The following is a 15206-nucleotide window of genomic DNA, read 5'->3' on the forward strand; positions in this document are numbered from 1 at the left end:
GCGGGGCAACATAGCTCAGGAGGTAAGAGCGGTTTTCTTGCAGTCGGAGGGTTGTTGGTTCGATCCCCCGCACTGGACGTGTCGAAGTGTCCCTGAGCAAGACACCAACCCCTAATTGCTCCCAATGAGCTGATTGGTACCTTGCATGGCAGCCTTTTACCGTTGGTGTGTGAGTGTGAGTGTGTGTGTGAATGGGTGAATGAGAGGCATCAATAGCAAAGCACTTTGGATAAAAGCACTGTATAAATGCAGTCTGTTTATACAAGCAAAGAGGGGGAAAAAAAGCAATGCTACCAAATTGTTTCAAGTAACTTGGCCCTGAACTGTGGAAATGATAAGAAATTACGTATGAATATTTCTGTTGTAGGAAATGACTATGATATGAGCTATATCACAACACAATCGAATCTAAGAACAACATAACATTATTGTACAACATAACAAAACTGCCACACAAAGAATTATCATATTATTGTTATAGTTCTTTGACTATGGCAGCGTTTCCCAAACTGTGGGGCCAGAGATACACAGGGGAGACGTGAAAGAATTGGGACAGATAGAAAAATGATTTTTTTAAAATATATACATAATGTCATTGTAAACACCTCACAGCTAGACCAATGAGGGTTTGTAGCTGGAGGGGAAGGCACCGCGTGTTTTCCCTTGGCTGGTGTGATTCAAAACCGGAGATGTTAGTTATTTTTCCTCTCTTCGTAAGAACAGGGTACAATTATACTTAAGAATGCACTGGTTTCGTTGCCACGGGTCAGATATGAAGGCGTTGCTTCATATCCCGCTTAAAACTGGCCTGAAACGGACCAGTAACATTCTTGTTACTCTCCGTTCGTAAACGGGGCTATGTTGTCATCAGAGATATATCTGACTTGTCGCCGGACTGTCAATATTCCAATGGGAGCATCAGAATAATCACAAATGCGCGGAACAACACATCAGATATATCCATGACCATAGCAAGTAAGCGTAACAGTTACTAGGTTTTACTCTCGTAATAATCTGACTCCAAATGAAATTAGAATTTAAAATTTGGTTTTAACTATACATGGAACTTGGCGTGGTTACACTCGACTCTATCTTGTGCCATCATTCCTCAATATATGCTCCCGGGTTTAGCACTATTGTTAAATCTCAGTTCGGTGAAGCACCCAGAGGGTAGGAGGCTGACCACCATAATACATGCCTTCCTTTGTGCATAGATAGTTATGAGCCCAGGACAGTGTGTATCTATCGGGCTCCTTAAGGCGAATTTGACAAGAACCGGCGTATAACGCCCATGGGTCCTCTTAAGCCAAAACACCAGAACCAATACAACACCAATCCTGTTAGCGGGCAGATCGTGGTCGCCTATCTAACTTGAGGACCTCACTAAAGATGTTCGTTGTACTAGACCCCTAATCAGTAGGCCCTAGTCATAATTGTCCCCCTGAGTATTTAATCGGAATTTTGGCTGAAAAGAAGATAAAATGGATTAGAGTCATGAAGACCACGCAAGTTAAAAATAAGAAGAATTTATTTGACAGGCAGGTAGGTCATTAGCTTCAAATTCACAATCAATTATAAAATACGGAAGGTTTAAAACATAAATATAGAGTAAAAAGTTCTTATGCAGCCTGTTTAGATACACACGAAATCACAGAGCCTGCGCAGTGTGGGAAGTCGATTACGATCTTCCCTGTTCAGCTACGCACAGAACACAGTGCAGTGTGGGAAGTCGGTTACGATCTTCCTTGTCTAGCTCCACACAGAGCACAGAGTATGTGCAATGTGGGAAGTCGATTACGATCTTCCTCGATTGCTTTGTCTCCCTTCCTTTTAAGCCAAATCCCGCGTTTGGTCTAGGCGGCATTGCCATAAATTAACCTGGCCGAATCAAATCTGGAATTTCGGCCCCCACCATTTGGAGGCTGCTGTTAAAACAATTAGTGGGGAAATTTGGAAAAGGAGATGATTACCAGAGAGGACATTCCATTGTGATAGTTTTTCCCTGAGTTTCTGAAACTATGTTTTATTAAATGTTATTTGGTATGAAACATATTTCATTCAATTTCTTCAATTTCCCTGAATACGCCCATACCATACCAATGTCCAGAGGATGAAATATTATGGTGCAGTTGTCATGAAAATACCCTTTTGTTGAACCATTTTACATGCAATCCATGTTATTACTACATAAGGCATAATACAGTAATATAATGAAAACATGTGCATGGTTTGTAAGGTTTTACAGGGTTTTTGAATATGATAAACAGATGGTTTAGAGTCCAGATCCAGAAAAGAAATAAAAAGTGTAATGGCAGAGGGGCCCACATAAGGGCACTGTGGTGCTGTCCCGCGCAGTTGCCCCACCATTTGACCAGAGGCCTGATGATCTTTTCACCCTTAATGGACCCAACACACACACACCCACAACCCTAGACAAAGAGACTAGTTCCCCTTATCTTAGTTGTGTCCAGATGGCAACATTCCAGAGAGCCAACGGCTTGCTCACACAACCATAAACAACCAGTCCAGTTCCCCTTATCTCAGTCTTGTCCAGAGGGTAACAGTCCAGAGAGCCAAATGACCTGCTCATCCAGAGGAAGTCCGAGTAACCTATTGTTTTATCACAAGGCTCTCGGGTCCTTTGAAGTACAGGATGAGTCCCAGCGTGCAAGCTCGTTCAAATGCCAGCCTTTTCTGGGTCTCCCCTCTTACATCATAAATTTATGTTCCCATCTAATTTGATGAATGGGTATATTTTCATTGTCAATGAGAAGGAGAACGGTAGGAAAATGACATCAATGGTCAATACCGACCACCAGCGAATGATTAGACCTATTTTTAGCGCATGCGTAAAATTAATATAAAAACTACGTCAAGTGGCAAAATTAAATGTGCCGTGGTGTAGTTACATTTGAAAAACAAAAAACAAAATGGACAAGTTTTTAATGGGGCCAAAAAGAAGAACAGAAGGAAACAACGCAACACCATCAACAAGTGGAAAGGAAGAAGCGACGAAACCAAAAACGAGAAAATATGACGATTCATACCTGGCTTTTGGGTTCACGTGCACCGTGTTAGGGGAGAGGAGAAGCCTGTGTGTGTAGCTACTATGCTTAAAAACTCTGGCAGCAGACAGTTTAAAATCAAACAAAATGAGACGACATTTGGAAACTAAACATAATGATCATGTTGGCAAGCCTCTGGAGTTTTTCACCAAAAAACTACAAGAGTATCGTGATCAGCAAAGTCGTTTTGTGAAAATTGCATCAATTCCAGCCAAAGCCTTGTTAGCTTCCTACCAGGTTGGGTACCGTGTAGCTAGGTGTAAGAAGCTGCACACCATCGCGGAGGAATTCTTCCAGCTGCTGTTGACATGGTCTCCACTATGCTTCGTGAAGCAAGTGCCGAACAATTGCTCGACGCATCACTGATTTGGCGAAAGATTTGGAAGAGCAATTAGTTAATAAGCTCCGCAGCAATAGCTTTGCGCTTCAAGTGGACGAAGCCACAGACAGCAGCAAAGATTGTCATCTGATTGCATATGCTCGGTATGTTGATCAGACATTGCTATATGAGGATTTGCTTTTTTGCAAACCTATTTCGAACAGAACTACAGCCCCTGAACTTTTTAAAATCATCGACACGTTTTTTCGGGAGGCTGATATTAAGTGTAAGGACGGTGTTGGTGTCTGTACTGACGGAGCTCAAGCAATGGCAGGCAAACGCGAGGGACTTCAGGCTCTGATCAGAAGAGAAGCACCGGATGCTACATTGACACACTGTATGATCCATAGGGAGGTGCTAGCTTCAAAGGAATTCAGTCCCAGCAACAACCGTCGTTAGCATTGCAAACTACATTAAAACCAGGCCCTTGAAAGCTAGGCTTTTTGCCGCTCTCTCTGATTAAATGGGAGCTGACCGCAGAGCGTTGTTGTTTTTATGTGATTCGCGGTGGCTATCACGCGGAAAAGTGTTGAGCCATGTGTTTGAGCTAAAAGATGAGGTGCGACTCTTTCTGGAGGGGGAAAAATACGCGCTTGCTGAAAGATTTCTCGACGAGGACTTTATCTCAGTGATATCTTTGAGAAGCTAAACGCACTGAACATGCAACTACAGGGCACTGACACTCACATACCCCAGCTCGCATACCGGGTAAATTTGTTTCTAAGGAAACTTGAGATGTGGAGTGGCAAACTTGACCAGGGCAATCTTGCCATGTTCCCGAACCTGCAAACATTTCTGGAAAACAACGAGCTGCAGTACAAGGCAATAGAATGTATTCAAAACCACGTTTCATCTCTGAAAACGCATTTTCAGAAATATTTTGCGTGCGCTGACAATTATGACTGGTTGAGAAGCCCATTCACCACAGTCTGTCCCGCCGATTTCAACAGCCTTTTGGATGAGCAGTACATTGACATGACGTCAGATTCAGTTGCAGTTCCCTGCCATGACATTAACCGAGTTTTGGGGAAGCACAGAGTGAGATTATCCTCTTCTAAACCAGAAAGCTATGAGCATATTGATTCCATTTGCCAGTACATACCTGTGCGAGATTGGGTTCTCTGCCGTTGCTTCAATAAAATCAAAGTACAGGGCGCACTTGAATATTGAACGAGAACTAAGACTGGCCATCTCAAAACTGCAGCCTCGTATTGAGAAGCTATGCCAGAGGAAGCAGGCCCACCCAAGTCACTAAAAAACACAAGAAAGGTAAGCCCTATGTCTCATGCATCCGTATGTTGCACGTATAGTGATTTAAATTAATTATTAGGCTTTTATTATTATTATTATTATTAATAACAACAATAATAATAATAATAATAACGATAATAATAATAATAATAATAATAACAACGGGGGGAGGGGGGCGCGACTCAACGCCCCCTTTGCTTGGGGGGGCTTATGATAAAATAGTTTGAGAAACGCTGGACTATGGGGTATATCCCCATACAAATACTGTGTATGCCTGTGTGTGTGAGTGTGCATGTGTGTGTGTTTGTGTGTGTGTGCGTGCGTGTGTGTATGCGAGGCTGTTTAGGCCATAAATCATACTTCCTCTCATGCACACCAGTATACTCTCTCTCACACGCCATCTTACTGTCTCTCACACACACCATCATACTCTCACATACACCATTATACTCTCGCACACATCATCATAGAGCAGGGGTCCCCAAACTACGGCCCGCCTCCACATTTGACCCGGCCCCCTACTACCGGCCATGCTACTACGACCTCACTTTGCCCCAGCACGTTTTTACCCTTATGGCCACCCATACCCCAGTCATAGAACGTGAACGTGACCCCCCCCCCCCCCCAGAACGGAATAATGGCAAAAAGGTTGGGTAAGAGAAAAATTGATTCAGAATGCAGGGTATTTAACCCGCAGTGGACACACGATTATTTTTTTGTTCAATTCAAAGAAAAGGCTGTTTGTCTCGTCTGTCAAGAGACGGTGGCGGTATTCAAAGAATACAACCTGCGCCGACATTATGAATCCCGTCACAAAGACAAGTATGCTAGCTTGCAAGGCCAAATGCGAGCAGAAAAAATCTCAAAGCTAAAAACTGGACTGTTAGCTCAGCAAACTACATTTGTACGGCAAACTCAGCTGAACCAAGCATCAGTTCGGGCCAGCTTCCGTGTTGCTCAGCTGATAGCAAGCTGCGGTAAACCTTTCACTGAAGGAGAGTTTGTCAAGAAATGTTTGAATGTTGTCGTGGAGGAGGTCTGTCCCGAGAAGAAAGATGTCTTTAATGCCGTGAGTCTGTCGGCAAGTACAATTACCAGACGCGTTGAAGAAATTGGGGGTAATGTGTATGCCCAGCTGCAGCAGAAGACTAAAGATTTTGACTTTTTTTCATTAGCACTGGATGAGAGCACGGACGTGCAGGACACCGCGGAGCTTCTTATTTTTATTTGTGGAGTTACCGCAAACTTTGAGATGTGCGAGGAGCTGGCAGCCCGGGGAGGATATTTTCGACAAAGTATGTCAAACCATGCAACAGTTGGATCTGGACTGGGCAAAGCTTGCCAGAATCACGACTGACGGGGCCCCTAGTATGGTGGGCGCGTCTCGGGGTTTAATAGGACGCATGAACCGGGAGATGGAAGAACGGGGTCTCACCGCCCCGCTACAAGTACACTGCCTAATTCACCAGCAAGCGCTGTGCTGCAAAGTGTTGAAGTGGGATTCTGTCATGAAGGTTGTGGTATCGTGCATAAACTTCATCAGAGCAAATGGACTTAAACACAGGCAGTTCCAACAATTCCTGTCTGAACTGGAGTCTGCGTACGGAGATGTGCTGTACTACACAGAGATCCGATGGTTGAGCCGCGGCAAAGTTTTGAGGCGTTTTTACGAGCTGCTACCTGAAATTAACGCATTTCTTCAGTCAAAAGGCAAAACGGTCCCAGAGCTGATCGACCCAGCATGGAAATGGCACCTCGCATTTTTAACAGACGTGACAGAAATGCTGAACGGCCTTAACTTGCAGCTACAAGGGAAGGGGAAACTCATTTGCGACATGTATTCCCACATAAAAGCATTTGAGGTGAAACTAGCGCTGGTTTTGGAACAAGTGAAAAAGCACAACTTCACCCATCTCCCTGCTACCCAAAGCTTTTCTGCAGAGAAGCCAGCTGTCGCGTTCCCAGGTGAAAAGTGTGTGGAAGCACTGGAAATGCTGAAGGCGGAGTTCGGTGTACGATTCCGTGAACTACATGTTCATGCAAAAGAAATCCGTCTTTTTCAGAACCCTTTTGTTGCCGACATCGATGAAGCCCAGCCTTCTTATCAGTTTGAGCTGGCCGAGTTACAGAACTGTGATGTTCTGAAAGACGCATTCAAGCCCAACAGTCTCATTGACTTCTATGCCGCCCTCCCAAATGACACCTACCCTAACATAAAAAAACACGCAATGAAGATGTCCACACTTTTTGGCAGCACGTATATCTGCGAGCAAACCTTTTCACGCATGAAACTCCTGAAAACTCCAACGAGATCAAGATTGACAGATGAACATTTGCATCAGTGTTTGAGACTGGCTGTGACTAGAATGGAACCGGACATTCAACTTCTCACCAGCCAGATGCAGGCCCACAATTCACACTGATGAACATACAGTACATAGGTAAGCTCACTTTTCTGACTTAAATTAGTCATTCTGAGTATGAACAAATATAATCATAATAAAATCTATTGGGATAAAATCCATCTCCACAACCATACTGGTATTGAAATGTATTGTGCTGTGTAGGTGCTGTATCACTTAGTTCGGTTTCTTAGCCTGCTTGCTTTGTGGTTTTCAGAGGGAAGTTGATGAGAGAGAGCCTACAGTGGTGTCTACTGGGCTAGCCTATGGAACCTACAAAACTGGATTATAAGGAAAGAACACAAGAACTTTGAGAGACATTTGAGATTCTGCTCTGACAAGTGAAGTTGAACTTTTACCTATGATTGTGCACGGCACAGCATAACTTTCTTTCTGTGAAGAACCCAGAGAGGGTTATTTGATTTTTATTGATTTCATAAATAGTGTTATTAGCCTATATATTTTCTGCGTTATTTTATTCTGTGAAGAACCCAGAGAGGGTTATTTGATCTCAGAAAGGGTTATTAATATTTGGATATGTGTGGTGCGCTGGAGTGTCAGCATGTTTTCTGGAAAACAATAAATGATTACATTTAGGGACCCCTGCGATTGTCACACTTTTTCTGTTAGAAACTGACCCTGGCCCCCCATCAGAGAAGGGAAAAGTTATGTGGCCCTCACTGGAAAAAGTTTGGGGACCCCTGTCATAGAGTAATAGTATGTGTGAGAGAGAATGATAGTCTGTGTGACAGATAATGATTGTATGCAAGAGGGAATAGTAGTATGTGTGAGAAAGTAGTATCCAGGGGTTAAATTGGGATTTGGGAGGTGGGTGGACCCTGAGATCCAGTGGGAGGTTGGTGAAAAAAGGTACAAACCAATGAATATCTCAGCTCAAAATAGTTGTATCTTCAATGTATTGTGCACATAATTGTAATTAAGGAAAACAATGTTTTAAAAAGAATGTATACTATTGATGCATGCTTTTACATAAAATATTTCAAGTTTATTGAGTGTCATTAATGCTGAGAATGTTTTTACTCACGAAAATACTCAGTCATCCTCCTCTTTTGTCCTCCCCTTCTTCCTCCTTTATCCATCTTTCTTAAACTGTCAAATTGAAAAGGAAAGTTTTGCGCCCCACCAATTTTCAGCTCACCAGTCACCGCTTGAATAAAACGTTATGTATGTGGGAAATATTCAATCCTAGCTTAGCTGCTGACCAGCAACCTGCTGATTTTGCTCAAGCAATCAAAGTTGTCGTTAATAATAGCTGGCATTCGTTGCGGCTGTTTATTTATGTCTCTTTAAAATGTTCCATAGATGAAATTACGTCATAGTTATTTGTAAAACTGCCGTTCAAAATTATTTATTTATTTACCAAAGGCCGTTCACCCGCGTCCACCCCCAATTTAACCCCTGGTAGTATCTATGAGAGGATGGTAGTCTGTGTGAGAGAGAATAGTAGTATTTGTGAGAATAATTGTATCTTTGTGAGATTGAATGATAGTTTGTGTGAGAGAAAAGTATTTGTAAGAGAGAATAATTGTATCTGTGAGAGAGAATGATAGTTTGTGTGAGAGCGAATAGTAGTATATGTGAGAGAGTTTGATTGAAAAATGATCAGTAATTTGATTGAAATATATTATTAGTTCCTGATTGGCTTATAGCCTTTTAATGGACAATGCCTGCCCCTTTCTGTGGTTTCCTGAAGCATAAATCAAGCAGCTAGCTTATAAATCAAGCTAGTTTTAATAAGAGAGCTATTTTAAATAACACTTTAAATTCAACAAGTTTTGTCAATACGATAGCTTTCGATTAGCCAGCAATTAGAAGAGGGAAGCAGTGTAGTGTGTAAGTGCGTCGGAGGCAATGTACATATGTTTTCGCTCCATATTAAATTAGGAACGTTAAAGATTAGTTGAAGTGACTCATAGGGCTATGTCAAATTTTTTTGTTCCTCCCACAATTAGAACTGGTCATCCTGGTTGCACTCGGTACATGCAATACATTACTGTACATGGGATTGGCGAAGAATAGTCTTAAGCTTTGGGATCACCATGTGGACAAAGCTCCGGCAGAAACTAAATTTTCTTGAAAATAAATCATAGCCTATATAAACTTAACATTGTAAGATTTGTAAAATAGAGATGTACAAAGCCAAAAGCTGTTTCGTACATATAATTTTGTGATTGTCACGTTTTGCAAATACAAGTCTCATTTTACAATTACAAATAACTATGCTTTCAGTTCTCAATTTACAAGTCACTACACCTGTTTGCAGAATGCGGTTTTCAACCAAACTGTCATACAAACCCAAAATCTGTTATGTAAACCAACAAATGGCTTTGAATTGAATGCGACCCAAGTTTGCAATTCCATGTTCAAATTACAAGCACAAACCATTGTTTCCAACCACAAAAAGACGCAAATCAGGTTTTACAACTCTGAAAACACAAATGTTGTGGTTTGTGGTTGTAACATTAATGATTCAAAGCCGTTTGTAGGTTTGCAAAACAGCTTTTGGTTTTGCGTTTCTCTGTTTACGATTAACCAGGGCCTTGGCCGCTGGACCACCCTTGGCTACCACAGGAATGGTACCTGGCATTAATTAGATATGAAATCAGACATATAGAAATCAGACATATAGACATTATTCTGGCAGATTATTACAAGGTTGAAGTATTATTTGTCAAAGAATTTGTAAACATTATTCATCAAAAAAGTTGTTACAATGTAGTAACCATGGGTTAATCTAATAAGTTATTACATTAACCGGCAAAAGTTATTATGTTAACCATGCAAGGTTTGTATTACATTACTCGGTAGTTATTATATTAAAGAAGACAAAGTTATTACATTGCAATGGCCTGTTTTGCAATAGCCATATCAGCCTCCAGGCTTCAGTCTAGAAATATGTGATCTTAATTGAAGAGGGCACTCCAAAAGCAGAGAATGATGAATGTAAATGACTTAGAAATTGATTCTTTATGGAGTACCAGTCAAATATTTCCCCAATACATTCTCTGATCTCATAAAACCCAATAGAAGATCACTCGGTAGGGTTATAATTGGTGCACAAAGCAAAAAAAATTTCAAATAATTTTGACACCAATTTTTTTGGAAATAATAGTTTTACATGTTATAAAAGAAACATTTTCTCTGAGCAATTGAATTGGTATAAAATAATAAAAATTTCCTTTTTTGAGCATATAATATAGCTTATTACCTGTTGTATTTTATACAGCTTTTTTTGCTGATCTATACCAATAACTTTGGGGGTAACCATATATGTGTGTTTCACCTCTAATTTATGTATTGTGTCTATTTATGCATTTGTGTGTGTGTGTTTGTGTGTGTGTGTTAACCCTCTGATGAGTGCATTTTTAATGTGTCCAGTCCCCAGCTGACCAATGTAAGAAGATTCATGCAGGGGATGAGGTGATCCAAGTGAACCACCAGACTGTAGTATGTATCTCTGCTTTCTTCCATCATTTTTCCTCTTCCCCTGCACTGCTGAGCACACAGCCTTAGGGAGCGTGTGTGTGCGTGTGTGTGTGTGTGTGTATATACGGAGATCAATGGAAGTCACTTTTGTGCATAGCACAGTTGAGGCCAAAAGTTTACATACACCTAGGCTAAACTCTATTTTTCGTAACTCCATATATTTCATGTTACCATACACTTCCTGTGTTAAGTCAATTAGGGTATCTACTTTATCTCCATAAGAGGTCATTTAAAGATACAGATTTATTTCAGCTTTTATGTACTGTATCAGATTTTCAATAGGTCAAAAGTTTACAGACACTTTGTTAGTATTTGGTGGCATTGCCTTTTAATTGCTTAACTTGAATCAATCTCCTCACAATACTTTGCTGGATTTTTTGCCCATTCCTCCTGACAGAACTGGTGCAGGGCTTCCCCCAGAAAAGTTGTTAGGCCCAGTGGCAAGTATCTTTTAACGGGGGCCGGGGGCCGGCGGCCTGGCGGCCAAGTGTCTTTTTTGATGGGGGCCTGGAGCAGGCTAGCGACAGATGGCAGCATTAAGGTAGGGCCCTGTATGTGATAAAAGAATCACGGACGGAATCATGGAATTGAGAATTTAAAAAAGCTATAACACAGATTCCATAGGGCCCTACATTAAGTCAGTGCTAAAAGCTGACTGGAGATGACTACATAATGTGAATGTTTTTATGAATAAGTCATTTATTCAACTTTCAATTTAAATAAAATCAACAGCTATTTACAGCATAGCAGAGTCTTACAAAGAATTTGACAACAATGTACAGTCTTGGAATGCTGTCTTTTCAACAACAACAAAAGAAATAAAATAAAATAATATCAAAGTTTTTGCACTCTACAAAAACGTGTATTCAAGTCCTGATTGGCTACTGAATCTTACAACAAGCCTTGTAATGCTGGGCACATTTAAATAGAAGATGGAAATCAAGAACCAGTTCCAAGTTGTCGTATTCATTGGAATCGTATGCCTCCGAGCTTATCGATTCCGCTTATCGAAGCCAGCATGTTTTTACGACAGCTGCGCATTGCAAAACAATGACGTAACGCCTTGGGGGAGGCATGCACGCAGGCAGCTTCTCTCAGGTGTTTGTTCTGGACGGCGAGCTCTCACAACAAATTGTATCCGGGCTGCCAGCCTTGATACATTCTGTTGCAATAAAGATTCTAAGACAACTCAGCAATTTCTCTGGATTAACGGGTTATTTTCCAGCTTGAAATGAGATCGTATTACTAAATGGCTACACATTTCATGTAACATGCAAGTAGTTGGCTATCTCCCTGGATATGAAGTAAATGTTTTTACCAATAAAAAATAATAATATATGCGATTTTATCCATGGAAATAGCTATACAAAAAGGCGAAACAAATGTTGTGGTTGCGATTGCCGTCGTAGATGTCAGAAGGAAATGTCAATGACAAAAAAAAAAGTTTGCTCTCTTTGCAGTGGTTTGGGCTGGAAACGAGCTGTAAGAGCGGGATATGCACAACACTGCCTACTGATTGGCTACTGAATCTTACAACAATGTACAGTCTTGGAATGCTGGGCACATTTCAACAACAACAAAATATCTATGTATCTGTGTTACTGACTGTTTGGCTAGCTAGCTAAGTTAGCTAAATGATGACGTTGTCGTGCACATCAATGTCATCAAGCTAACGTTATTAATAAACAAGTGAAGTCGTTATTTCTATGGCGATTAATAAGTCATGTAAGGTTAGAATGTATCGAACATTACATTTATGCTACTAGTTTAACGTTACCTACACAATGCTTGAGTTAATATAAAAAGAATGTACTTACCGACGAGAAGTGACAACACAGTTTGTAACGAGGTTAGTTGGCCTACTAAAGAAATGGTGGCTTGCTAGGTACCGTTAGCTTGTGATAGTTGGAAGCATCAAGTGTTGAACGTCACTCTACACACAATGAGGGTAAAGAACACTGATCTCAGACCTGCTGTTCTCCTATAGTGCGTTCACATTTTAACCAACAGATGTAACTGGTGAGCTTTCAAACCGAGCCACCCCACTGTAACTGTAGTTTAAACTTCAGTTTTGTAGTTCTGTTTTTTTCCCTCATTGCTTTTCCTTGTGTTTAATTGTATTATTGTTTTCTGGTTGTCTCGTTATCCCTTCCCTCTCTGGTCTGATCATGTATTGAGTTCACCTGTGTCTGGTTATTGTCTGGTTTATTTAAGTTCTTTGTTTCCCTGACTCGGGTGCTGGTTCCTTGTGTGTGTTCCGCTTGTGTTCTGCCCTGCCTGTATTCTGCCTGACCTATATTCTGCCTGACTTGTGTTCTTGTGTTCTGCCTGCCTTGTGTATCTGCCTGTGTTCTGCCCTCGCTAAGTGTTTCGAGTTTCGAGTTCCCCTGCTTGTTTTCTTGTTTCTTGTTTTTCTTCTAGTGTTTTGAGTTCCTTGTTGGTGTTCTTCGGATTAAAAGCCTCACCCTTTTTTCTCCATACATAGCACTGATCACTATGGCCAAACAGTTCCATTTTTGTTTCATCTGACCAGAAAATACTCTTCCAAAAAGCTTGGTCTTTGTCCTGGTGATCACCTGCAAACTTCATTCTGGCTTTTTTATGCTTGGAGTAGGGGCTTCTTCCTTGCACGACAGCCTTTCAGGCCATGGCAATGTGAGATCCTCTTACTGGTGGATGTAAATATTTTGGTACCTGGATGCCTCCAACTACTTCACCAGTTCCTTTATTGTTGTCTTTGGGTTCAGTTGAACCTGTTGGGCCAAAGTTTGTTCAGCCCTGGGAGTTAATTTGTGCCTCCTTCCTGAACGATGCAGTGTCATCTGTGTGGTCCCAAGATTTTTATATTTGCATACAATTGTTTGTACAGATGCTCGTGGTACCTTCAGTTGTTTTGAAATTGCTCCTAAGGAGGAACCAGACTTGTGGAAGTCCACTATTCTTTTTCTCAGGTCTTGGTTGAGTTGCTTGGATTTTCCCAAGATATCAAGGGGAAAAAGACAGTGGCTCTAAAGGTAGGCCCTTAAACACAGACACAGGAGCCAATTAACTCCCAATTAACTCCTAATTATGACAACTGGCCAATCAGAAGCTTCTAAAAAGTCATTACATCAATTTCTGGAATCTTCCAGACTGTTTAAAGAGACAGTCAACTTGGTGTACGTAAACTTTTGACCCACTGGAACTTTGATATTATGAATTAAAGCTGAAATAAATCTTTCTCTAATTGATTGTTTTAAAATTACCTCTAATGTGTTTAAAACAGCCTAGCCACTGTGACTGGATTCCAAAGTGGTTGGCGTGAGTGTTAGTAACAGAGGCTTTGTGACTGGAAGCTTTTGTTTGAGGGAACTTCATTATCTTGATGGAGAGTGATGGTCCAAGGAGCAGTTCTCCCAGATTGTGAGCTGCTGTAAGCAGGATCCCAGATTAAATGGCAAGAGATGATTCCACTACATTCTCTCAAGTGTCTAACCCTTTTGAGCCTGTGCTTTCGGCCTGGATTAAAAGTGTGAGACCAACAAAAGCTTTGAGTGGTCACTGAAACAATTGCTCCAATGCACTTCTAGGAAATCTTAATGAAGCTTCACTCTGTGGGTAAACTGTTATCGGACCCTTTGTCAATGGTCTGCGGGGTTTCAGTACTGCCCTTGTGCTTAATTTTGCACTGGAGCTGAATTAAGCCACCTGTGGTTTAAAAAAAAAAACGTTAAGTAGAGCAGGATTCAGTTAACATATGCACATTTATTAAATAACAAACCAAAGTATAAACTTTTTTTTCAATTTCTACCCACAATAACACAAAAGATTTGTTTTACTTAAAAATGATGTAAGATATGACTTTCCTCAAAATAGCCTCCCTTGGCTTTAATTAAAATTAAACAAATTATTGGAAGTCTATCCAGTCATTTTGCAAATGGGAGATGGGAAGGGAGGTGGATGGGTAATTAAATAGAGTGAATCTTATCTACCTTATAATACCATTGGCCTGTAGTGCAAAATGGGCATTAACCCTCTGGGGTCTAAGGGTAAAATGGTGATTGTGCCATGCTCTGACATTTGTGTAAATTTCATCAACTTTATATGCAGTGATTCCAAAGTGTTTCATGTCTCTGTTTTCAGCACAAACTCAGCTACAATAATATGGCAGCAGTAAGTAGGTCATAATCATATGTGGATTGCAAATTGCTCTAAAAACACACAAACTGTAAACAGTAGTTTTGAACATGCACAGGAATGTTGTAATAAAACACACTAAACAATTGTGACTAAGATTTTTGGTCACTGAAATGTGTTCATCAAGGTCTTGGGTATCAAAAGATGACAAAATATTTTAGCAAATCCAATGAGAAATATAAAATAAATTGCTAAAGGTTAGTGTTGTGACTACTATTTTTCAACACCAGGTGAGAATGGGAGGGCAAATGGCCTTTCTGTAATGAATATGCATTGGGTAGGACGACCTGCCAGCTAAGTAGGCTATTCACACCTGGCCGCATGCCTCCCCACCACTAAGACAAAGACTCAGTGAGCCATTTAGAAGACAGAAACAAAGACATCTTTTGATTTTCAGAACATTTATTGAAGCAAACTATACACATG

At 40.8% G+C, this 15206-nt stretch overlaps 2 protein-coding genes across 6 annotated transcripts in view; both read left to right on the plus strand.

Annotated features, from left to right (window-relative positions):
* cnksr2a (connector enhancer of kinase suppressor of Ras 2a) overlaps positions 1–15206 on the plus strand; it is a 323355-nt gene that overhangs the window by 145549 nt on the left and 162600 nt on the right. For all 5 annotated transcript variants that reach the window (XM_064332729.1, XM_064332730.1, XM_064332728.1 and 2 more), the window contains exon 8: positions 10497–10565. In XM_064332729.1, the coding sequence (XP_064188799.1) occupies positions 10497–10565 (69 nt within the window). The remainder of the gene's footprint in view (positions 1–10496; positions 10566–15206) is intronic.
* LOC135254305 (general transcription factor II-I repeat domain-containing protein 2B-like) lies at positions 6070–7752 on the plus strand. Its single transcript, XM_064334425.1, has 2 exons — positions 6070–7136; positions 7315–7752. The coding sequence occupies exon 1, from the start codon at positions 6099–6101 to the stop codon at positions 7116–7118; it is 1020 nt and encodes a 339-aa protein (XP_064190495.1). The 5' UTR covers positions 6070–6098; the 3' UTR covers positions 7119–7136; positions 7315–7752.

Source organism: Anguilla rostrata, chromosome 4 (genome assembly GCF_018555375.3).
Source record: "Anguilla rostrata isolate EN2019 chromosome 4, ASM1855537v3, whole genome shotgun sequence".
Taxonomy (NCBI): domain Eukaryota; kingdom Metazoa; phylum Chordata; class Actinopteri; order Anguilliformes; family Anguillidae; genus Anguilla; species Anguilla rostrata.